The following is a 27,560-nucleotide window of genomic DNA, read 5'->3' as shown; positions in this document are numbered from 1 at the left end:
TTGCGCGAGGCATGGCGGCGGAGTACCGCTCAGCGCTAAATCTCGATGAGTACATTAGCGTTTTCCGATATCTAAAGCATAGCTCTCGCCGCGGTTGCGGTCCAGTTGAATAACAAAGAATTGCGTTGGTGAGATATCGGAACACTAATGGACTGCACAATTTATGAAGCTTTCCAGAAGCTTGTCGTCGTTATGAACTGTATTTATAAGTAATGAATGGTGCGTGGCAGAGCTAGTGTTTCGTACATTTCGTAATATAATAGCCATGAGTGAGTGAACTTGGATCCAACCGAAAGCTGGGTTTATTTCCGCTCAATCAATCAAGGCGACTTATGAGGGTGCAGTCTGTTTGGCAAAATCCGCAATATGTAATTTAGTGAGTCTGTCGATATATCTGTTATCGACATGGACCGGCAAATTAATTCAATTATTACTCGCACATTGAACGTTGACGAAAAACAAACAACTTTTATCTCGTTTAAATTTTTACATCAAATATTCCGCGTTGGAAATTCAACGCGATATGCCGATTGTGAAACGTAGATTTTCATTTGACTACAATAACTGCCATTGAATAATAAAGTAGTTTCACTTGTGCATTTTCGAAATTACGAGTAGTTACGTAAGTGTGTTCATATATCTAAGTACCGATGATCCATAAGACGTCCTTTTAAATGTATTTTATTCACATGTTCATACTAAAATCAGATTGTGATTAGCAATAGAAAATGTAGTGATTCGTCTCTAAAAACTATACAGGATTTACCTTCTCTTATATACACTTACTAGCTTTTGCCCGCAACTTCGTTCGCGTGGAATAGTGACTACCAGCAGATTTTTGATTTGACCAATAGATAGCGCTATATGTCCGGAATAATTTTATTTTTATTTTTTTTTTTGTAATAAAAATCTATCCTATGTCCTTTCTCAAGTTTCAAACTATGTCTGTACCAAATTTCACACAAATCGGTTCAGTAGTTTAGGCGTGAAGAAAAGACAGACAGACAGACAGAAAGACAGACAGACAGACAGAGTTACTTTCGCATTTATAATATTAGTTTGGATACATTTTGTGACAATACAAAAAAGCAATTACCTACAAAATAAAGAAAAGTTGTAGGTATGTAATAAAGATGATTAGACGTGAATACGAAACGGTGTTGAAACTAGATATAACGTCGGAGGCGGTCGCGGTGGCGGTGGCGCGCCGGTACGCGCCGCGGCCTGCGCTGATGCTGCGGTATATGGCCCGTGAATAATCCACCGTAATACTCGACTTAATGGCTTGGAATTAAACAATTAGTTGTTTTCTTTCTGCCTCGTCAATGATGAAGTTTCGCCTGAATACCACTGAATTCCGTTATTTGCGAAGATTTTTTATACACTGAATAAAATACCTACTGAATTTATGTACCTACGCTTATACCTATGCTTTATTTTCAATTAACGTAGGCAAAATCATAATTAACCGCTACGACTTTAACTTTACAAAATTTATTATTAACAGTCGCTGCCTTTTAATGGTTGTTTTAGGGAAGAGCTTTATTCTTACTGTTTCGTGTATTAATTCGTCTGATAAGCCGGCTCTTTGTTCATCCACAGAAGGCGACGAGCAGACGTTTTAATCAAGGCTAACGAATTTTTAACCTTAGTAAGAAGCTGTGCGATATCAGCCGCCTCCCGCCGCCCGCCGCACGCCTCGCCACTTCTCGTGCTCGACGCGTTGTTCTTATCTTTGAGTAATTACCTTGTTGTTTTGTTTTTATTGTCCGGGCAACGAGTCACTTTCTGTTTTATTATATGATCGCCCTAGCGCCGTACCAATGGTACGCGTTCTTACTTTATTTCTGCATTTTCTTTTAGGTAAGATTAGTGCAAAGTAAAACTACAAGTACAATTAATATATATTACATCAAATCAAAGATTTTTTATTCAATATTCAGTTCTGAATTAAACACTTTTATGTCTAACATAACTTCTGATTAAGGCTGTCAGTTCACACATTCTGAGATTGGAATTAAAATGTGTGAACGGCGGGTGTTATGAGGCGCGACAACTAGGCAACTATAATATTCGTACGGATATTTATATGGCAGCGCGGCGCGGCTTGCAGGGTGCATCTCGTGCACCTGCGGATATTGCCGCGTAAATCAAATTTCTTATTTCGCCTCAACACTTATTTCTACCAAGGCGTGTTTACCTTGTGTGGTGCCTTATCTGCACCAACGTGTTATGTTTAAATTGTTGTTAATATCTGCGTGATGAATGACTTTAGGTCTTTATTATTAGTTTTATGTATTTCAAAATTCCACATATCTTTAAATAAAGGAATCATTTACAAATGATTCAAATTATTTACTTCTTAACTACGTCTAGCACAATCGCGTTCATAAACACTCATTAGTAGTACGTTATTAGGCGCGTGCTAAACAGCAACACATCGTACACAAAATTATCAACAATCATATAATTAGTAGCGCATGTAATGCATACACCGCAACACGATGGCATGAATTACAGACCGTAATGACCATCTATATGCCAATACGATTAATATTTAATGCTGCTATTCTGCGCGGAATTGCCCCGTGTCTGTGGTTGAGCTTGCACTGAATTACTGCATCTGAATGGTGTCGGATGCTTTGTCATCCCCCTGATATACCTGTGACTGCGCTCTGAAATTTATCTCACTGTATTTAATCTAAAGGTGTTCTCCTTTTGTTGGAGAATATAACGTTACCTGAAGTTATTACTCAAGCGTTTTCATAATGTTTAAGTCTTCATTTTACAAAATAACACTGTTAGTTTATCGATTCTCACAAAGGATCTTTTCTGTTCCCAAAAAGTACAAGCACGGCTTTCCCCAGTTGAATGCTATTACATCAAAGTGAAAACACTCATCTTACAGAGTCTTGCAAATTAATTGCAGGAATGACAGAGCACAACGCTCGGCTCTCTTAATGCACGTTCACAAAGCAAAACGGCTTGGGCGGCACCGTCGCGGCACGCAGCACTGGTGATTATGATAATGACGCGGTAGCCGCGCTTTTTGCGCCGCCGTCCTATATTACTGAACTCGACACCGTTTTCTGATATCGCGCGCCCAGCACCGCGCCTTGCCGCGCGCTCCCGTCCTTGCCTCGCTCTGCGCGCTTCAGCCATTCTGAGACGCTTATAAATTATGCAAGTCGCCATAATCCACGCCCTAAACGCCTTCTCCGCCGCCTCAATTATTCATTCGAGCGGTTTGATGCTTTAGAAAATTGTCGCGATACTCAAGATGGGCTGTGCTTTATAATTCAGGAGGCGAATATCGCCACAGCTGGCACAGGCTCTCCTTTATCCACAGATTAAAGTGCATACTGACCTAATTTGGCCGTAGGCGCTACGACTATCCCTCAGAGTAAAGCCGTGTAAGCAAAGTTATTAATAAATTGTATTTTCCTCTTACAGGATTCAGAAGGCGACACCCCATTACATGATGCCATTTCGAAGAAACGTGACGACATGTTGACTTTATTGTTGGAGCATGGAGCCGACATGACGCTCACGAATAACAATGGCTTCAACGCGCTTCACCACGCGGCTCTGCGCGGCAATCCAAGGTACATAACCTTATACTACTATAACATTATCTTCACATTTTTATGGCAGGTACTATCACTATTTCTTACTTAAAGTTCGGCCATTCAGAGAATGCGTTCCTGACACGTCGCGATTGAACTGACGACGTAACTACATTCATTGATTATTGATATAATAATGTTGTTTTAATGCTCCTCAATTGTTAAAACGGTAAACAACCAGCAAAAATATTTTTATCGTAACTGCAACGCCATTGCAAAGTTACGTCGTCAGTTCAATCGCGACGTGTCAGGAACGCATTCTCTGAATGGCCGAACTATAGTCAGTTGTACAACCTTCACAAAACGTTCACGCTCCATAAAGCTTATAAGTAGCATTTTTTTAGATCCTGAAATTATTTCACGAAGATAACAACAAGCTCATGATCGTTGATTACATCCAAGATGTTCGTGCAAAGATAATATTCGGCCACACTTGTGCACGAGACCTTTATAACATGGACTTTGTCTGAAATAAACATTACGTCGCTTGTTGTCCGACATTATCCCTACGAGAATGGGTAGTTATGAGCGAGCCTGCCTCACAATAAACTGCTTACACGTCTAATACCGCGCGCCGAGAGGATGTGTTGCCTACGCCTTGTGTGATGGCTTTATTGCTGCCAACATTTGTGCAAGTTTTATCAAAAAGGATACCAAAATAATATTCGCGTTTAAAATATTTATGTTGTACATTATATTAAATGAGCTAGCGCTCACAAAAACTAAACTAACACAATCAAGGCACTTCCCAATATGTTTTATACTTACGTAATTCCGTAGCTCGTAGCTGCGATTGTAGTAATAGGGGAAAAATAATTTGTAGTTCTCGGTTAAGGAAAACGAATATGAATAACAAAGCCTTACTAAGAGGGTACACTAATTAAATAGCTACTATGATGGCTTCTAAAGAGAAGCCTCGGACGACAACGATCGCTACAATCGTAGCAGGTAGCAAAAGGTGTAGCAGTGTAGCGTGATTCGTAGCCGCGTAGCATGCCGTAGCTGTAGCCATTGGCGTAGCGTTAGCTTTTGGCGTAGCAGGTGGCGCAGAATTACTGGGTTACCCAACGGCTCGCAAATGAATATTTTGAGAATTATTTATAATTATATTTTTTTTAATATACAAAAAAGCAATTAGAAGTATTGTAAAATGTATTTTTTAATAATTATGCTGATTCTTAAATAATTCCGTCACCTCACTCAATTTTAGTTAAAGAACCACTTTATTATTGTGGGGAATTAATTGGCCCAGTCATTCTATATCTTTGGACCGTAAACCCAGGGACTCGTAAGGGTGGTCAGATAAAACTGATCCATGAAAAAGAAAACTTTGGTAATGTATTATGAATCGGTAAGAGTTAGAATAATGAATCTCCGCTGGCGAATCGTGCGTAAAGCGGTTTATTTGTGGAGGGTCCGAGGAGACGCCGGAGTCGCGGAGGCCCGCGCAACGACCGCCCACATTTATTCAAGTCACGTGACGCGTCCCAGGGAAATAATACGAAATGTGGCTACGTGACCAGTTCATTATGCGGCGGCACAGAGCCCGGCCGGCAGTCACCTCGCCCGCCTTCCAACACTTTTCCTCTGTCCATCGACGTCGCATATTACAAACAACAGAACGTGTCGCGACGCACCGACCCTCACGGATTTCTTTTAAATCACTGATCCTCTTTGATTTGGTCGAGGTATTTTGTTTTAAATTCCCAACAAAGAATGACCCGTTATGCGGGACTCAATGTTTTCCGGTAATATGTTTGCGACACGTATTCGTTTTAATAATTGCATTAGTCGTAACGAATTATCTAAACTTTAGATCGTAATTTACATATAAAAAACGCCGAGCACGATTTTTTCTTAAGATTGTTGTTTAACGGAAGGTAATCGAATAGAAGATTGTCGTAAAACGTTCCTGATTTTATCGTGGAATGAGAAGTCGCTCGCGACTTTTCCCATTCGACAAAAACGTTCGTTTCCCCCTGGAGATGTAAAATCGTTTTATTTTATTACTTCCGCCAGTATATCGTTATATCAGAAGCACCCGTCTTCCTAGGTTCGGAAACATCTTAACAGTATTAACGTGGCTTTAATAACATTTAGTGTCTCAATTATATCCTGTTATCTTTGATCGTATCCTCTATTGCAATCATAAAATGTTACTACGAACCTTATCAGGGTTAGTGTCACATTTAAATCGTGAGTTATAAATGTGTAGCATAAATCAGCTTGGTTGAGCCACCGTTTCGTCGTCGGCGGCATGCTGATAATGGTTGAGCTGGTCTAGTAGTTATCTGATCACCTTCTGTATTATTTTATGAAAATCAATGGAAAAGTATTCACCTTCGATTTCTTTACAGTTTAATTAGTCTTAAAGTAGAAGCTGCGTCTATGATATAAAAATACTTGTATGTTAGTAATCCGCTCTGAAATATTTTAATATTATGTGTAAGTAGTTTAGAAGAACGAACAAGAAGAAGAACTAAGGTTTTAGAACACTATATGCACGTTTCTTAACTGCATGAGCTGTAATTTGATTGATAAGTATTTGGGATGAACCGATTATATTATTGGTAGGGTACCATCTGCGTTTGTTGCGCCGCACGCCGCCACTCATTCGATAAGACGTGTATCCGCGTCTGGCATTAATCGTGGGCTTAAATATTTTAACGCGTCGTAACATTGATTTATTCGAAGCGTAATCTCAGCTCGCGGCTTGTTTGTTCTTAGGCTCGAGACGTATAGGTAAGATTAAACTACGCGCCCTCAATCCGTGCGACCGAATCTACGGACCCCAGCCATTAATAATTTTAAATAATATTTAAAAAGAAATAGTAATACATTTGTTTCCTTTCAATTTCGTCTTGCTTAGCTTTTGAGTTTAACTAGGCATAACGAATAATGTACATGCCTGGAGTATAAGCTGGACTGCGTCGACAAGTACCTACGTGGAATATAGAACGAACAGAGCATTCACAGAAGATTTATATGGTCATTGTGTAGCGTTAATTGCAGCGAGTGGAGCGAAGTACGATGGTATCGTACCATCCGAACGAGAAATGTAATGCCCCGTCGACTGCTTCAGTGGTGTGTAGCTCACGAGAATAATGTGTGCGATGTAAACACGTGAACCGCGCAATACACCACCACCTACTCCAGATATTAACATTCATGTTTGTGTTCTACGGTATTTCAATTAATAAAATTGTTGCTTTGATGATACACTCTTATCGCAAAGGGTTGCCAACACATAGGGAGACGAGAAAGGACGCGGCTCATGAACCACTGGGGTTTCCTAAATCGAAACAGCGGGTACACTGACATTGAAAACCTATTGGCACAGATATCGTCGGCGTCCGTCACACGACTGGCCGGCAACGGAGCACATTTCAATGTGACAGATTTATGAGGACCGACCGACGGCTATAGAGGCACGGGGAGGCTTATAACTAGGAGGGACTATGGAGAAGGGTCGGGCGGTCGCGGGAGGCTCTGTTATTGTGCGACGTTTGATTTACGCACGTACCGCTATCACCCTTTTGTTAGGCCGGATACCGACTGCTGTGCCAGTTCCGCTAGCCCGAATGCAGGCTCTCTTTACTGATGTTCACCTCCCTCGCCTCCCTTGTGTGCTTACTATCATTTCAGACTTCACCTTTTTTAATTAAATCATTTACATTTTAACGTTCACATTCGCTTTGCATTCAGTCCAAAATTAAGTACGATTAAAAGATTTATACGGCCTTTAATTTATTTTGTAATTCAGATAGTATTAATTCTGTATATTCGTTCGAACTCTTTGTAGTTTAAGGATTATTATTCATACAAAAGAGGATAGCATTCACGTTTAGTTGCGGAATACAAAGTGCACGGTTTATTTTAAATTCATGAAAGCGTACGGCATGTACCGATCGGGTAGCGCGCGGTGATTTGGTGGTAGGTGCATCGCGCTGGGAGCGTGCGGCGCGCGGTGCGGCGGTTGGCTCGTCGTTACCCGCAATTAGCGGCTCTACACACGCGGATAATCCGCGCGCTCGCGCAGCCCGCGCCACCACCCGGCCCGCACACGATTGCACTACGGATTCAGCGAATAAATTCATTTGTACGCAAATTGTATCGGCGCTTGCAATTAAAACTTTGTTGGCGCTTCGAGCCAAGATAAATAACACTAATACATTCTGCTTATTGCGGGAAGTTGCCGGATACAGAGGATATAATTAATGTTGTTCATAATTTGTTTGGGCGAATTAACCTTGTTGGTCTGTAAACTTATATTTAACAATAGTCCCGCTGTCCCATATTACACATTCAAAGTTAAGGTATCAAAAATGTTATATATCACGTGTACAATGGGAACTTGTTTGCATAATTTTAACATTTACATAGTCCATAACATTATGCTGCATTTTAATTAAGCTGATACATTAATTTTCATCTAGATGAGGACAGTTAAAGAAAATAATGTTACCTAAATTTTGAAATGCTTAAAACTACATGTATAGCACATAATACTAGAGAGAAGTACATGTCTGTATCGAGAATAGTGCAAGTTCCCGTATTGAGCTTTAGAGATATCTTACAACCGCAGCGTCTGGAAAAATAACATTTATAGTTGCGATTCTCAGCAGTGCAGAAGCGAGGCAGGAAAGGATCTTTTGAGTTTATTTAACTAATGATCTGTAAATAGTCTAGTTAAATACTTTACCGATACATACTATGGTTACCCTATCCAAATAAAGTCTACAGTACATTATACATCTGGTAAGTTATATTGTAAAAAACAAAACATTTTAAATTCTTCGCGAGTATGTAGCGATAAATAATGGACTAGAATGCTGTAAAGAGCATATTTAAATATTAATATTCAATCAACGATTTTCTGAAAAATTGGTGCATAAGTAAGACCACATGTAGCCCCATATATGACCCTGCAATGTTTACCCCTGACAAATACACTGACCTGGTATGTTTCATTGCTGTAAGTTTTGATCCAGAATGCGGGTGTCCGTGTAGGTATATGAACAACCAACAAAAGTTTGCTCTAGGTAAGCGGAACTTTTGTTGGTTGTACTTAAATCCCCAGCAAACCGCGGGATGCTCTGTGGAATATCTTACAGTGAAGAATTCCTCTGAAGCATCTGACGAAGCAGAACTTTGTTCGATGATATATAAGGTAGCGCATTTGCACGCGGCGCCGACACGAAGCCCGCCCTCGCATACAAGGTTTTGTCAGCGTGTTCCGTCTCTTTGTGTGCCTTGCCATTGTTCCACTCGCTAATGTTGTTAGTGCACTTTTTCAGCGACTACGCTAATTTAAATACCTCTCCTTCCTTTTGTGAAGAGACTCGTCTTCCGTTTTCCGCGAGTGGCGGGCTCCCTTTGCGTTTGAGAAGTCCGCATTGGGAGACTGCATTTAAATGAGACACTTAATCACCCGAGTTTCTAATTTTTAATCAGAGAGTTCTGTTCATTCATTACATCCTTTCTATAGATTTATCAAGAAGTAAATAAAAGACTGTATTGCTTTTGTAGAAAGACCTTATTTTTTTCAATTAGCAAGCATCTCGGTTATGCTTGTTTTAATGATTTTAATTATGGCAAAAACTTTTTTGGATAAAGGTATTTTTGTATTACATCGCATTCTTCAAAAGTTTTTGGGGAGTTGTCTGGTGACAAGTAACACCTACTCAAGTTGTGTAAATATGAGGAAGGTAATAAACTCTTGGCGAGTGGCGTGCTCGGATTTGCCTGGAGTTCGGTACGTGTCGCCCCCTCCCCCCGAGCGCAGCGCCGCCGCTTCTCATCGCGCTACTGCGCTACTTACTTTGCCTTGCGGCTCGTTCACATATCAAACTTTTAGTCGCAGATAGTGTTAGCGATCCTTTGAGACGTTTGTTATTTTAGTTTAACACTTCCGACAGGTCTTTAAAGTACCTAAAATCTTAGTTGCCATACTTAAACACTGGTTAAAGTTTAATCAACACCGTTGATAAAACCATGGCTATAACTTGTCTGCAATCCGTAGCAGTACAATAGCCGGCTAATATAACTTGGTAAATGAACCAGTTTCACGAAGGCCACAAAGTTAGATTGTAGCTTCATCGATGAAAATGGCCAATATTAGTGCGGTGTCGTTTTTAACCCGTGCGCAATATAGCACGTGAGGCCGCGTATTAATATCTTTACTAAGCTGAGTGGATCACGGCGTCAACGTGGCTTGACCAAACGTAGCCTATGATGCATGGCGTGGCTTGACAAAGCTCGCTTAATGAAATATTCGCACCGAGAGTGAAACGGACACGGCCATCATTTACTGTGATGTCAGTGTGCCATTCATTTGCTAATTCTACGCAGCGGGGAACTATTAAAATAGGATTTCGGATACGTAGTAACAACCGCTAAATTAAAAATTCTTCTTAATTTTTTAAAATATTTAGCCACTCGCAGGAATATATTGAATTCAAGCCTTTTATGAACAATTCACAATAAGGACAATAAGGACTACTGCAGTAACCATAGATTGTAGTCGAACGTTAACTATATTGATATTTATAGAAATATGATCTCGCAAGTGAATCTTGGCGGAGATGAGATGGAGTAAAGAATGGTACCTTTTAACGGGTCACGTATGTACCATAACTTTGTTGCTAACGTTATTACGTCAGACGTGAAAACAGTAACTGAACGACGTGACCGCAATAGCAATAATCAATTGGTTCGTGTTTTATTACTCACAATACACCTACCAGTATTCCCTGAGAGCAGAGATTTCTTCTGTACTTTTATTAGTCACCAGGTTTCCGCTCAGAGTATCTATCAGTTCAAATAGTAACTAAAACCTCGAATCGAGATTCCTAGTCTTGCATAATTATTTGTAACTTTACTGGCTTTTTATTAAAAACATACATTTTGTTTAGAGCGTTACAAGTAGCTATTGCGTGCAAATAATGAATTTTTATATGAATGGTTATTCACCTTGCTTGGCACGCTTTTATGTTATCCTTGTAATAAGGAGAGGGCTACAAAGAGGAGCACAATAGCTGTTGGCATGCAGAGCAGAGCATGACGCAGGCGTTATTTTACCATCAGTCAAGATGACAGTTGTATTTTTCGCGGCCAGCGGCCGACGCTCAGGCGCCGGCTCCGAGTCGTTTATCATCGCTTCGCGATCGTGTCCAAGCCCTTAGTTATTTATGGGTACGTAGATAAAAGTGCCAAGAAGTCATTTGTATTAGAGTCCATCAGAATATGCATTTAATTTTATGTAAGAAGGTAAGTATTATCAATGTATCCATATCGCAGATGACAGTATGACATGATACAAAGCGGCACTCGTTCGAATGATGTTTATAAAATCAGTAAAGTGTTTCATGTTAAGATTAAACGTGGTGTCGTTGGTGGGGTATATTGTAGATGGAAATTGGAGGCGCTGGCGATGCATCCGGAAACGGCGTCAGCAGTACGTGCGGCCGTAGTGCGGCGCACTCTACTCGCTCCACGTTTATTATCGAGTGATTGCCTCCCTGCGTGATCCGACTTGCCAACTATCTTTTGAACCGATCTGAACGTTCTTCTCCTGAGATTAGCTGCTTTTATTTCTATTTTACAATCCTTCTCATGATTACTGCTCGATTGCTGGGCAATTTATCTAGGACCCGCAATATCGATAGTATTTGTACAACTTCTTTGTGTTACACATACATCGCATTACTTTATCCATGTATGAAATATTTTTCCATCAAAACTTTCTTGTGATGGAAAAACTAAAAGATTTGTTTATGTTTTCGCTCTGAAGATAGTAAATTGTGATATACTGCTTAAAGCGAACTCGGCACCATGTATAGTGTACAACGCATACAGAGTTCTCGCCGACACTTTGACAGTTAGTAGGGGCAAGTCTGAAATATCGGCGTGCGCGGCTTAATCGCTCAGCGTGCGATATTGGCGTTACATCATGTTGTCAGCTGAGAGAAAAATTGCCGCACTCCGTCCCCCCCTCCCACGCGCCGCGCCGCGCCGTGCCGCGCCGCGCGTTCCACACGCCTCGCTCGCCGATGTCGACAGCGCGTTTATATTACTCGGGAATTTATTGTAGTTTTACGAACGCACATTTATCTGTTTCCATACGAAAAATAACATGTAATGTAATTTTAATGATATTGATTGAGTAATTATATACGTATACTCAATTTGAGTAGGTACTTAACTAAATATAAACAATCTTAATATGACTATTTATTTAAACTCTGTTGAAAAATGAAATGCGGCTGAAAAATGAATGGAATCATTATTGTAATCAGTCGTTTATTTGTGTTACAAATAAGTCATTGCCAGTTAGTTTTTCTATCAGGAATATCATATATTTAAATCAAAGCCTAAAACCATTCTTACTTAATTACATGTTATTTATACTAAAATGAGGCTAATACAGAAACGTGGTAAATACGTATCCGCCTAAGATATACATATATTCTTTTAATCAGATATGCGAAGGCGTAAAAGGATACGCATAAGGAAAAGTCACAAATCAAGCTATTCAAAACACATGACTGAACCCAAGTAGGTAGTATTGGTAGCGAAAATTCTAATATGACATTTCTTGTTTGCGGTGACGCATGATGTTATCGGCGCATATGAGCTTATTGGGACAAAGCTTAGCAAGCAAATCAAAGAACAAATTTATAATCGTTTTACAAGAGACACTAGAAATAAAAGCGCGCGTTGTGCATACTTAGTAAAGCATACACAATTTAAAAATAAATACAACACAAAAACTAATCGAACTCAAACATAATGCGCAGAGACATCGGAGTCCAAACAATCGCTGTTTCCAATTACACAGTTCGTTACATTCTGAAAGAAAGAAGTTGACAGGAAAATATACTACGTTTGGCCGCATAGCATTGCTGTATCAAAATAAATGATATATATTACATTTTAGTGAACAAAATCTTGGCATTTCAAGTCTATAGCTTAATTAAATTACTAAAGATACCTTCATTCATGATCTTGATTAAAGATCCGTCTATAGACGAAATTCATACATATCTCACTACTGTAGTCTCGCGTTGTCGGAGTCTATTCAATAACAGGCGCACACCTGCTAGATTTATGAGCTGCGCAAATTCATTGTTATTCTCAACAAACGAGTTTGGCGCAGAACTATTCTATTTGCAATAATTCAATCGGATGAAATAATTATAACCATAGTAACGTAGTGATTACATAGTTCTGCTGCGAAAGGAAATAACTTGTGGACAATATATCAGTGAATTCGATTCATAAGTTACACGACACATGTGCTGTGCAGTATTCTGTTCGTAGATAGCGGGGTGTGGGTAATTGTACTAGTAGATTGTCGTGGTCGAGTGTTCGGCATGGTCCACGTGGCACAAGATTGCGGAGGCGGTGTTTGCTCTTTGGCGGAGCCCGCAACGGGCTTACGGTTCAGCGAGCCGTGCGGCGAGCGCGCGGCCTCTCGGGTCGCGTCTCCCGCCAAATTGAAATATCCCCGCTGCCACGACGTCCACCACTCGCATAGAGAACCTAGCCATTGGTCGCCTGCGGCCACCCACTTCACACATACATAAGCCTCGGAAACTGATAAACTGAGTAATATGTACTCTGTACAATAAGTTTAAGTAACATATTTCTACTTAAATACTAAACGTTCAAAATCAAATTAAAGAGCCTGAACCGTGAAAAAATCCAAATACTGTAAGTGGCTAAGTGCTTTATTCGCTCTTATGCCACGCGGTAGTAATAATTTCATAATTCAAGTAGGTAGGTAGACCCGAAATGGGTCGGGTCATATTTCGCTAAAAATTATATATTGGCATGGTTCTCGAACGATTCAATTTCCGTGCGCAGACAGCAGCGGAATTTACGTGCGCAGATTTACATGCCAACGAAATTATTTTCAAATGGTACCTCGAGCGATTCATCTATATTTTATGATTCGTACCGAGCACACTTTAAGGTTTCTCTCTTCGAAATGAAATTATCACTTTATATTTCAACAAGAAAATATATTTTTGTGTTAAGTATGATAATGTAAACAGATCTTTGGTGGATTGTTCAAAACAGATTTTGAAATTACGTGAAGTTTATGTTTAGACAAAGATGACAATGACGACATATTTGGAATTTTGATGTGTAATATACCTACTGCCGACATCAGAAAGTGGTGTTAATGTTGAATAAATTATGTAGTCCCTTAATTCAGTGTGATATTATTGGTCACGTGTATTTGAGTCAGGTAATACGACTTAGCTAAAGTTTATTGTTTTAATAACGTCTTTCCAACCAGAGTCTGCGACCCGTGTCGAAAAGAGAAAATAAATAAGCGAAGTAAGTGACGCGTGCACACATTGTTTAAATCGATAACCTTTGTAGAGGTGGTTGCCTTACGAAGCCCCTTTGCAGGTAATCCTGCCCACTTGGAGTTATTGCCGCCGAGGGAAGGAAAGATTACCTCGGCGGGAGATAAGGAGGACGACGGGGCTTCGAGTGCGATTGTCCCCGAGTCAGGCGTCGAATTGTGTCAAGTGAAGCGGCAAATTAAACGGCCGAGCCTTCTGCGCGCCCTGCTCACTAATCGTCACATAAACTGCTGCCGCCCGAACGTTTAATTACGCAAAACGCTTTCTTCTACATATACTTTATAAACCGTATCTAGTGGCCAACTATAATCTTTTGTTTTTTTTTTCATACCGACAAGCCTTATAAGTATTTGTCCCGTCTTGTTCAATTGATAAAGTAATAAACCACAAACGGAATTCTATACAGATAGAAGTAGACCCGAATAGGATCAGTCGTGAAGATATTGGCCGGATACATTTTCGACTGACAGATAAGATTTCAGGCGTCGTCGGTAGTCATACGGCATCCGACCTACTTTCTAATAAAACGAAATACATGTTCATGTTACGGATTCGTAATAAAATACTAATAATGGTACTTTACATCAACCACAGTCCCAAGTCGGCAGTAAAAAACAGTGAACACGACAATATGTCAACCAGTAAACACAATCCCTTACATCAATAAGGTTTACTGTTACGAAAACTAGTACTTATTAATCATATTCCATCCTATTATTGACAGGATGCGTAGACATCATGTTGAAAATAGTTTTTCCGTCGAATGTTATTAAAAGGTACCAAATACAATAACAATAGAATTTATAAAACCAATATACATAAAATCGAACTTACTGTGAATAGTTCACTATAAGATTTTGGTTAAAAAGGTTTGCTACGAATGGCTACGTAGCATCAAGCGTAGACTCCGTAGCACTCGTGTAGAACAAGAATAAGCATTCATAAGGTAATTAGGTAATTTACATTTTCTATAATTTCGTTATTATTACATTTTTTTTCGTAATGCTTACTAACATATCGAAACAAAATGTTGGTAATTACCAAAAAAAAATAAAGATAAACTGAAACTGTAAACTGCCCAGTAGGCACGATTAGGTTTCTATATTAATTAAATAGACACGGTAAACGATAGCGACAATGTGAATCGGTAGCAGGAAGCAAATTGTGAGTGACGCTAATGATAGGGCGCTCAGCAGTCGTAGCGCCACGTAGCGTCTTTCCAATTACGCTACGGCGGCGTAGCGGGGCCGGAGTCACGCTGCGCTCCATTCGTTACCGGGACGTGCCACCAACATCTGGACCATCCGTGTTATAACTCCGATAACTTGTTGCTACACAAAATTGGTTTTAGTTTTTCTCATACTATATTGCAAGTTATTGATACATACACATAACTCACGATACACTAATAGAAAAACTGTTTCCTTTGTTTATTTAATGTTTGCGGTTGCGGACGCAGCTGCACTGTTAAGTGCCTGCTAATTAAGAATAAATGCAGCGCTAGAGAAACACTTGTTTTAAAGATTCATTTTAATGCACACAATTATTTGTAAGTTATTAAGTATTTATTTACATTAAAAAATATCAATTTATTTGCTAAGTATATTGGATCACTTTCTATCAGCAAATACTTGCAAGGTTTATTATATTATAAGGTTATAACTAAGTGTGTTTACTTTGTGAATAATATCAAATACTCGGTGGTATCTCTAACAAAAATTAATTATGAATGTTTATTTATGATGTACTGCTTAATAAATATTAACATTCGAAGTCTGGAAATTGTCGCGGCATGATGTATAAATAATAGCAAAACTTTATTAGTTGAATAAAATAGAGTTTTCCGACAGAACACTCCACGTGGAATACAGTGATAAGGCAAAACTTTGCCTCGCTAACAAATTACACCCTAAATTTCGGTTGATAGAGAAACTCGTTCGAATGAAATCATTTGATCGCGTCGTATCGTCTGCAATTTACTGAAGTTAACGTAGATATATATAGGTAGTATATTGCATTCACTTCGGACGTTTTTAGCGGTGAGTTTAATTTTACATTACAGTAGTATCTCTATGTTTATGTAAATCTATGTTTTTCTGTAACTATCTATGTACACGGTTATGTTTACGGGTCGTGTATCTACCTTTAAAACTCATTTATTACTGAGTTATATCAAGTTTAAAATATCTGGCAAAAGATTGCGATTTACACAACTTTAGAATATCTTATTCAAAGTAAATTGAGCATGGCTAATATCGTATATAACGATACGAAAATATTTTTTTCACATTCTTCAGAGAATGCTAAGCGCCATTCTAAATCTTTTGATTTCTCTTTATCAGGACGTTTGTAACAAAAGTCGTCATCGCTACATTTATTAATAAAATCAATATTTGAATATATTGAGGTCAACTATCTTTTTAATTTCAATTCAATATTCATTCAAATCTATAAGTTAGCGTTGATCTATAAACTAACAGGTTGTTGAACATTGCACACACCTACTCACATAATAACCGCACAGCTCCATTATGATATTGCCTTCTGAGTGAATTTGGTTTCATATCTTCCGACATAAAAGTAGCTTTTTGAGCTTTACGAAGCGCGAACATCATTCAACGTAACTCCTACTTAATTCTTCCCTCAGCATCCAATCATATTTATGCACGGGAACCTTATTGTATTTGTTTTGCTCGTAAATAACGCTGTTATAATATTTATGCAAAAGAAAATATTAAGTAACTATATGCTACTCGTATGTCGAAGTATAACAGTTCGGATCAGTGAATTTTTCAAGTACATTATGTTTATCGAGCTGATGTGTTTGTAACGGACGCCAAATACATGTTATAAAATTTCGTCAACTACATAAAAGTGTCTAAAGAAAGTCTGCGTAAAGATTGAGACTATGGTGTACAAATCTTAAATCACCATTAAATTACAGCTCAATGCTTTTAAGCTACCTACTAGATATTGGTATCCATTTATAGCTAGCCTGTACCGCAGAAAATTATAGCCGTAGCCGGTTAAGTTGTCAATCAGGCACATAATTGACGGTGTGGCACTAAGCGCGCGACGCCATTCAGTTGGGGCTCGCTGACACAGCCGCACTTGACGCGCCGCACGTGCCGATCACCGCCACTCCTCGCGATACTATCGCACGCGCGCTGCTGATCATATACCACTACTTACCTGCACTAGCCAGCTACATTCACACTAACTTATCCCATAACGCGACCTCAACTTGACGACGTATTTCTCACAGCCTAAACTGAATTATAATAAGGACGGTCACAAGCATACGATAACAAATCCCACCCGAATCGTAAATATACAATTCAGCGAAACTTGTACTTTACTGCTAACTCCATATAGTGTGGAAAGTGTTACAGCAATGTTATGCCATCCTCACAGTAAAATTAATCTAATTAGAAAGTTTTCTGTAACAAAACAACGCATTGACCCTTATTTTGCAAAGGTAATTTTGCCGGTGGTCCGTTAACATACGCGACGCGACAATTATTTTCATATAACATAATCCAGGGGCGTTGCGAGGTGTGTTCTCTCGGGACGCGTGATTTGGAGGTACCGGGCGCCCGGGCGCGGCCGGCCGGACCCGGCGCCTACAGAACATAGCTCGTTGACACGCCGCGCCGCCTCGTCACTCGCTCCGGAAAACTCGTATTAATGTAAATTACTGTAACCTGTCCTTGCTCTCCCTCGTCAGCATGGGACGCCCTCTTCATTATATTTTACTTTCTTATTTCTATAACGAGTAGGACAATCATTTCACTTACATTTTCTCGGGTATTTTTTTATAATTTGTAAGATTACCTTGGCAGTATTCTTTTGTATTTGCTGATGTAATCATTTTACGGACGCTTACGAAAATTAATATGAAAATATGTAAGTTCTGTTATATACCTCTGCTCGTATTTTGATAATAGTTTTTGATATTATTTTCAAGTATTGTGTGTCTTTATAAAAATAATATAATAAATGATATGGGTTTTGAAAGAGTTTTCTTGAAATTTTCACCACAGTACCAGCCCATAATGAAAGATGTACTAATATTAGAAATACATCCAATAACCACGTGCATATTTCATGACATGAAAGCTAATCTCTGATTTGTCTTTTACAGGTAAGCATAAAAAAATTCGACGGTAAGTCCCTTGCAAACATTACGACAGTCATCCTGAAATTATAATTAACTTGATTGAAAGGTCTGTCCTATTCTAACTTTTTTAAACCCGTTTTAAATGCATTCCTGTCATCTGTACGAAGTCACAAATATTTTACTGTCACAGCTTCCTATAACTATTCATACAAAAATTTAGGTTTTCAATCAACATTATTTTCTCATACTCCTTCGTGCTCGCTTGAAACTTTAGAGAACCAAGACATTTGATTTTAAGCCTCGCGGACTATAAGTGTTATTTCTTCGAGAGAAGTATTATTCTGCGACAGGAGCGCAGCTCCGCCGTCTCGACCGTCCATTTAGTTCCAAAGTTTTTCTCGTTTATCACCGTTGGGCTCTCAGAGGCGGAGATTTTTCCTTTAGATTTGTTGTCACGCCAGACCTTTTTAATGTACCTTTCTTATCGTAGCTCGATTAAAAAGGAACTTGTTTTAGATCTAACTCTTCTTGGCTACTTTATTACTTCCTTATAATTAACAACAACAAAGAATATAAACTAAATAAATATTTTTACCAAGTTTGCGTGTGGAATTCACTAGCATGCATCTATGAGTAATCGCTTAATTGAATTTACAAAGCAAAGAGAAGATGAGCCTAAAAACATAATAACTTTGTAATTTCATTTACGGCACAAATATTAGTCGTAAGTAGCCGATATTTAAAAACGTACTAAACGACTAAGTCGTCTAATAATTCAACGACATGTTGATTAATTCAAAGGTAACGTAACCCGTAAAACATTTTCTCTGTTCTTATTTCATTGTTTATAAAGCTTTTTGTAATAATAATTTAGGACTTTAAATACATCAGCGAAAAGGTTGCGTAAAAACATATTACGTAATAAGTAAGTAAACGTATTACGTCGGTTTGGTAAGGTTGGTGAAGCGAGCGGTTCGTTAATTAAGCGACTGAAACGCGCCCATAATAAAAAGAGGGCAGATTAAGCTCAGCTCGGCTCGGCTCAAGTGTGGCCGAACAGGTGCGAGAGGCAGTAAACTACAGGCACATTCTCCCAACTCCACCGCGTGCTGCGCTTAGATAAAAGGATTAGCAGACTTTCTACTCCCCTTTTCAAAGTACTCACAATTACATTACGTCTACCACTCAGCATAGTCATTCGTATTGTACAGTACTGAATATCAAGCTCGAGATTCATCATCGAGCCTTACCATCACAGCTAAATACAAGGATGATACTTTCATAATTTTACGAAAAAGATAATGTTTGTTTTTGTTTCATTACGTACCCTGGAGCGGGTAGTGAAGGTGAGATTGTATCCCGTGACGGTTCAGAGCCGCGCCATAATGACTCGACGCGAGGCCGTCGACGTCGGCCCTCGCTCAGAGATTGGAAAATGCCTCCGCAACTTTTCTACTTATACAAAAAGTTAACGTGAAAACTTTGTTAATGTTTCGATGGCTTAAGGGCTATTTTTATTGTTAAGAACCGAGTTTATCACATAAATTTTTGCTACTTATGTAGTAGTAATAATCCTTTTCCATTGTCCTATATACAAATATTAAATAGAAATCCGGAAAACACGAGTACTCTTATCTGTGAAATACGTGGTACTGAAAATTCGCTTTAAAATGGCGTTATAGAAAACCTTATGCAATACGGAAGACTTTTCTCAATTTATAAATGATGTCTTTTGATACAGGAACGCGATCAAAACAATATTTTAGAAACATTGAGTCTCTTCTCCCTGTGATGGCGTAAAATTTGCATAAAAATATAGTTAAAATGATTTGTGTTGTAGAAAATGTCTGAGTTTCGGGCAAATGGTGCTGTAAAAATGTTGGTAGATCGGGATAGGCAGGCTCGCGTAAACAGCTCGGTAAATCACGAGAATTGCGCGCCGCAGCTCGACTTGGACAATATTTGTGCCAATAAAATCCTCCCTAACAAAGCTGTTGTTGTCAACGTAAAGCCGCCTGACCTGTTTTTAGTCTATCATGGATTTCGTTGTCATCATTCTGACGCTTAATACGGATGTTGAGTGTTTTTGGATTCACAAAATCATGGCATCTAACAAAGCCATATTATACTTGAGAACTCACAAATTGTTATGGCTATTTTGTCCTGTTATAAATTGGACGTCTTCAGAAGCCTGTCACAATCTGCACGTCTGTTCTCTCTTTAAATCAATTTATTTTCACACACAATGTTTTGATATGGTCGCGGTTTCTCTTCATAGAAGCATGATTTAACACTCTTCCGATAAAATAATAACATACTGGGCGTCTTCTTGACTTCTCAATAACTTGAAAACTATCACCGGCAGCTTTTGCGGATGGATAACTAATAAAGTAAGTTGGAGAGGAAAAGTAAACTAATATCGGGTTGTTCTGGCAAAGAGCGCACTGCCCAGAGCTGAAGCCCGACCGAGACGTCATCTTCGCTTCAGATTTATTACTTTTAATATGTGCACGCAATTTAGGAAGCCAAATATGGTTTAAGTTTATATTAAAGTAAATATATTCATTCATTCGGTTAACGCTTGTGGAGTCTCTCTTTGAGCTATCCACTTCAACACAAATTTCAAACAAAGTTCATTTAGAAATCACAGCAGCCAGTTCAGTCATTCCGTTGTGTATCTAAGTAGTAAACCTCGTTTTCTTTTTAAACCAAATGATTCGGGAATGATTAATAGTCCTGTAAAATTTAATGAATTGCTATAAATAAAAAAACGCAACTGTATTAGCACAACTCCCCATCTTTCTCACTTCAAAAGTCGTTTTGAAGTTTCTTAAAATTCGAAAAAGTTTCTGTACAAATTAAGAGCAAATTTTACTCCGTCCGTTTAGCCATCAGTAATTTCAAAGTTCTAATGAATTTTCTACCCTGACATTGAAAAATGAATTTTTACCCCTAAATGTGCTTTTGGGACATCTGTGAAACACTGATTTCGAGCTACTCATATCTTTTGTTAATAAAGACATAAAACACCGTGTATTAAAAACTACATACGTACCCTAAAACTATGATATAGTTTAAATCCAATAAATAAAATCAATCACCTAATTCTAAAAATATGAAACACATTCTTAAAAAAATTTCATTGCGCAATTGTATGAGGCTCTGCAATCTCTTGCTATATTTGTATATTTCCTGGTGTCTGCATTGGCTAGGCACAGTAGAGCAAAAGGCGAGGTCCGCTCGATCCCCGTACCCCTCATTACCCCCCTAACGGTGCCCCATTAAGCGCACGGGCCGAAGTGCCCCGGACCGTAGTTAATCCACGTCCTCATTCACTGTTATTTCGAAGGTCTGATCTAATCTAAACAGGGCTTAGGATCCTACAATGCCAGTATTTCGCGCGACTCATCCCTTTTATGTATTTGACTATCCTCATACCGGTCCCGCCGGTTGGTTGACGTTTGCCTTTGCTATAAAAGGAAATAACACTTCTGAAACTTCCGATACGATTTTGCTTTAATATCTTTGTACAGAAATTGATTAATTTGCAAATTGTAACAATTTGAGATGCTGAATAATAGGTCTGACGAACTAATAGGAACGACTAATAGGACTGAAGAAAATCACCATGATTGCCGACAAAATGTGTATAGTGATAATGCTGACGCGAGCGGCAGCGAAGGCCGAAGTGGAAGGGTCAATTTGGAAGCTATTATACGGCGGCGGTTAGAGGCCTACTTCCGGCGGCTGCACTAAGCTGGCGTGTTCCAATCCCCCCGCTCAATTTCGGCCTTTCTGCAACACCATTCATCCTTCGCACATTTGGTGTAAGTACATTTTAACGATGAACTCATTCTCGACGTTATTTTACTTTGCAGACTTTAACACTATTAACGAACGTTGAATTATTTTTCATTCAAAGTCAATTAAAAACCTGACTGAGACTTTTGATGAACCAGCTTAATAAATTGCTTCAGAGGTGGAAATGTTTTAACTGTACCGCACCCGTAAGCCGATTTCGGATTACCTCTTCATTTTTTACGATCCTCGGTGAAAATTTACGAATTTAGATTGAGTATTTATGGATTCCATATCCGATATTCATTTATAGCCGGGTCGGATCCACGCAGAACCCCTATGTGAGCGCTTCAGACAGTTGAAAATGGTTTCTTGATTCAGCTTTTTCCGGATATTTTGCTTGCTGATTTGTTTATTTTAAAAATAAATACTGTCAGACACCTACTCTTAATAAAAACATGGAGATAGTACTCAGTATTTTTTCCACTTATAAATCGTGATCAATTTTAATTATATTCCTTGTTTCAATTTGTCAAAGTAAAGTAAGTATTAGTACACAGTATTGTTTGGTATAGTTAGTTGGACGCATGATGCACCGCCCGTGTTTCGCTAGTGGAAAAGCGGTGTAGTATGTTGTAGCGACCAGCAAACGAGGAGTTATGACGTTGGCGGAGGATTACGTGAGTGGATGTCGTAATAAAGCTTGCGATGAAGCCGTTACCCGAAGATAAACGTAAATATCTCCGGCCGTCGGTGTCAGCAGTATTCGCCCCCGCTCTGCCAGTGTGCCACTGGCCGTTTCTCAACGTTTGTGTTTGTTTCTCCCTTCATAATTACACTACTGATAACATGCTGCAGCTGCTGTGCAACGGCACAAAAAAAAAACAGCAAACTAACGAAAGATTCTAAAATATTTTTCTGCGTAAATATTGTATAGTTTCCTTACATAAGCCTTACAATAGTGGCATCACATTTAGGAATCTAGGTCACCGAACAGGGTGTAGGATCCTTTGTGCTCCATAACATATGTATTCTCGCGCCTGCTCTTATCTCCTAAATTAATTACATAAATCTTGTTTGCACACGTCTTAAGCTTATGACACGCCGCCATAATTCAACCAGAATGGAGGTTTACACTGCTAACGGCGAACGATTACTATGCGATGCGCGATGCCTACCTTGAACTTATATTTTCAATTACTTTTCTGCAATATTCTTCATCGCAGTAAAGTCTGAATTGAAGGCACTTATCTACTAGTCAATAATGAGTTACTTGTACTTTTCTACACCGTTTTTTTTTAGGAACAAGGTAGTCGCAGCAATGTCAGGATTCATCGCAGCCCGTAGGGGTAGAGAGGCGTCGGTCATGATTTCCCAGGGCGTTCGCTGTCGGGCGTTCAGTCGACAACATGGAGACCCACTGCAGTTGGCACCCCAGGTTACACGGCGGCAGTGCCTTATTGCAATCACGTTACCCGTCGCCTTCGTGTGAGACACGGCGATAGCGATGATCTAGCTACATTATGTATCGACTAATCATCTTGCATATTAAGTAACTATGGCTGATCTAGAACTCTTTGATGGATCATTAGAAAATTCCAATATTAAACCAATGACACTGAGTTTAACATAGATAAGGTATTGTTCGGTCTCAGTTAAAGCAAAACATGCTTATCTAAATGTGCCATAGACTGATATTATTATACTACATAATTCCGCGACTGGATTTCTTTGAGATGCCTACCTAACCTTACCTCCTTTTTTAAATCACTAAAGAGATATGTTTCTCCTTTAAATTGCTGTTGTATTAAAACAACGTATTAAGTTTTCAGTTAGCCGTGATATTCGAAAATTCAGAGACGTCGATTTCAATCAGAGGCAGCCGTGCCATCGACTTGTATAAAGAGAGTAAATGAAGAGTTCCTCACAAGTCGTTCAAATATTCCGTAAGCGCACCGCTGCTGCTGCGGAGCCGCGCCGATGACGCGACGACGACGCGCGCCGCACCGCCAGACCGCCCGCACCCGCGCGGTAATCAGCTTTTGTGCGCGGTAATTGGGTGTCTGAGCTGCCAACCGAAGCATTTATTCCCGATAAATTGAAAACTGCTTTGTGCTTGGAATCAGATGAATCTGCGGGTAGTATTTTTTTAAACTGTTAAGATAGGCCAGTTTTTTTCCCGTTGAACTATGTTTGATATAAAGAAATCGAATCTTTGCGATCGCAGAAAATACAATACTAGGTCACATTTTTTTATTCGTTTGAGCAGTTTTTGTACATTAGTGAGTTTATGTGCAAAGTAAATATAGCGTGTTCAACGTTCTTAATCCCAAACCATGTGATGTAATAATTGTGGAGCTGTATAAAATTGTGATTACGCTCGTAGGTAATAGTCTCACTAATGAAAATATTGCGTCGTTAGAGATATCCTCCCCCGCAATTGTAAGGTCCTTACCGTAGTATCTACGCCGTGGAACGGCGTCATTTACATATTTTAATAAAATAATATCGCAACTGAATCGTAACTGAGAACTTGATTTAAGTTCTTACCGCGATGAATGTAAATTCGCCACCGCCGCCGCCGCAATTCCAGATTTCAATTCTGGAATTAATGGCAGACGTCGTGGGCCGAGCCTCGTCTAATATTTGCGTTACTTCCGGGGACTTCTCTTAAGAATGGAATAAATTAGTGCCAATAAGTGAAACTTGCGATATATTCCGTAAAGTGAAATGTATGCTAGGTTACAATAATTTTGCGCTGCTGTGAGGCAGAGACAAGGGCGTCCATATTCGTCAGTTTTTTGAGCATTTGGTAGGCGATGCACGGCGACGTTTGGCCCTGCTAAGCGTGCATTAATATTGTCAATAGTTGGAGTTAGTGGAAGTGAAGTACGTGTTCCGCCTGCCGCTATCTACGGCGCAGCTCGCGCGGTGAATTCGAATGGCCTCTCACACCGCCGCGCCCGCCGCCTCGGCTCCCACCTTGTGCCCTCCACCCCAGTAACGCCCCATAAACTCGCGTCTTAATTTTAACTTTATTTGTTACCGCCGCTGTGTTCAAAGAAAATTAAGTGTGAAAATACTACTGAAGGATTCGCACGAGCTTTGGTGTGTTTTCGTGTCAATCACTCTAATTCGATAAACTAATAAAAAAAAACTCATTTTTACTTCAGTTTATAATAATATAACCATTTTCACTGCCTACTTCCTTCTAAAAATGTAATTCAAGAATGAAAAATTTGATAGCCGAGCATACTAGACTACTATGTACTATCAAGAACAGTTGGGATCTTTCACTGAGTGACTACATATAAGCTTTGTGTTTGCCTTAAATTCTAAAGCGATGTATTGGTCGACGAGTGTTTCACCAGAAAGTATTTTTCTATAATAAGTGTTTTGAATGACCGTTGCATTCTCACAGTAGTTTAATTAGCTTTTCAATTAAAAGTGTTTCGATATACAAACCGCTTTTGGAAGATTTAATGTAACAAAAAATGCTATGGCACCTGGTAGCTATGCTTGGCATTCACCATTTTGTACCTTCACCGCTTTATACGGCCGGTAGCACATCAAGCAACTAAAGTCTATCAAATTTCTTTGTCAGATTTTCAACTTTATCTCTTAAGGTTCTTTGTTGATTTGAACAAGTTCACATTTTTAGAGTAGCTTGATGTGCTGGCGTATGTACCTTCACCTTTTTTGCAGTTGATTCAATTCGATTGCATTAATCTGGTTTTGGCTTCAATTAATGTAAATACTTTATATTATTTCAAATAATTTATTTCAATTTATACCAAATAATCATAACTGTTTATTTTCACTTATTCTACAACATCGACAGTAGAAATATTGTAGCAATAGATTGCCAATTGTAACAGTTACATATCTGGTTATTTGCAAGTTTTCATCGAGAGCACGTCGAAGCGATTGGAATTTCTCAAAGGTAAAAGTTTTCTTGAGCGCATGCAATTCCGAGTTGCACGACAGAGCCGGTAGCAAGCGGCGCGTAGGGCAGGCACGGGCGCGGTGCGGGGCCGCCGCTGGGGCACCCGGGTCGCACAGCTATATGTAGCAAGCACGCCAACTTGACTAGGTGGCGGAGCCCGAGAGCGCTGTAAACGTCGCGGACCACACAATAGCGATTATTGGGGCAATCGAGGCGAGCGAGGCCGAACCCGAGACGCGCCACGCGATGCAAATAAAAATTGGAGGAGGCCACGGCTGGACAACGCTGCCCCTCGTTATTATTCGACTCTCGCGGAATTGCTTTTATGTCCTTAATGGAAAAGCGAGATATTTATTTCGGGTTTGTGAAAAGACCTTCCTTTAACATTTTCCTTGTTATGGCTACGAGTCGTGCTTGAAAATTATGCGATCCCGATGTTGTTTTAAGCTAATGTTAGCTTAGCCCACTCTTCTTTCGAATTGGTCCACTTACTATCGGTACTTATTTGTAAATCGGTACGTAATGCAAAACATTTTCTCAGCTACTACTACTAAATGAGAAATTATTTTATACGATGTCACGCTACAGTCATGTGTCATATTTATAAAACCATGTCCCGTATGCCGCGGCCGCTGGACTTAGCTTGCGAGATGAGAATATCTAATAAGCAACCCCTCGTGTACACCCTGCGCCAAATTTTCACGAGTTCATTAGGTAACTCCAGTCTTCGTTGTTTATTCTAGTTCACCCTTTCTGTTTTTGTTTCTTTTCGTTTGTGTTCTTGCTCATTAAATAGCTATATTTATATCTTTATTCTTTTGATAATTGAATGAGAAACATAGTTCTGCTCGATTTCTCATATATGATAAATATATAATACCTGGAATCTGATATATTTTTGCACAAATTAATATTATATGAGCTTGTGCCATTAATCAACGGTTCGCACATGCACAACGATTTAATATTTTGGTTTTGAATAGGAAATAATTCAAAAGTAAAATGCAAATAAATACGTCACTAGAATTCGATGAGATTCTAAGTTGGTTTTCTTTGCGATTATATCCTCATAATGAAAGACTCATCAAGAGAAGGGAGCTAAGTACTTTCCTTAAAATAAAACACAATGTCGCGGCACTCATTTTATCTGCATGAAAATGAAATCATAATTTGTGTCATATATAGCACTGTACAAGTTGGTAATTGATGTACAACAAGACAAACTAGTATTATTGAGGTAAGTGGCTATAAATAAGTTTCGCCAGTTGGTGCGAACTGCCCCTTTAATTATGAAAATGTATGCGAAGCACATGAAAGTTTGTGCAATTATGCCGTAGCCGCTGCGCCGCCGTGCGGTGCCGGCCACGTCCTTAACTACCGAGCACTGGCTTCTGCTGCTATTCAATTACCTACCTACACCATTCGGAGAGGAATTTACAAGAAGCTTTTGTCGGAAATTCTACTTGAATAGAATATTTTTGAAATAGATGTTTAAAATTCACAGTGAGCTTCTATAATTTGCATTGTGCTACGTTTGGGTATCTTGAACTTGTAACAGGTACTGTACTGATTACCTAGCATAATCAGTAACATGAAACTATGATGAAAGTGTCTTCAAAAGGTACTCATCTATTTTTATTATTGTAGTATTAATCTATAGATAAAAAAAATATCTTATGACTCTGAGATTT

General features: G+C 39.2%; 1 protein-coding gene across 2 annotated transcripts in view; it reads left to right on the top strand.

Annotated features, from left to right (window-relative positions):
- The window catches only part of LOC124645639 (E3 ubiquitin-protein ligase MIB1), a 122,719-nt gene that overhangs the window by 31,666 nt on the left and 63,493 nt on the right, over nt 1–27,560 (top strand). For both annotated transcript variants that reach the window (XM_047185460.1, XM_047185459.1), the window contains exon 11: nt 3,454–3,605. In XM_047185460.1, coding sequence (XP_047041416.1) covers nt 3,454–3,605 — 152 coding nt within the window. The remainder of the gene's footprint in view (nt 1–3,453; nt 3,606–27,560) is intronic.

This window comes from Helicoverpa zea, chromosome 3, assembly GCF_022581195.2.
Source record: "Helicoverpa zea isolate HzStark_Cry1AcR chromosome 3, ilHelZeax1.1, whole genome shotgun sequence".
Taxonomy (NCBI): Eukaryota; Metazoa; Arthropoda; class Insecta; order Lepidoptera; family Noctuidae; genus Helicoverpa; species Helicoverpa zea.
The sequence above is the reverse complement of the archived record's forward strand: the minus strand, read 5'-3'. Positions and strand labels throughout refer to the sequence as shown.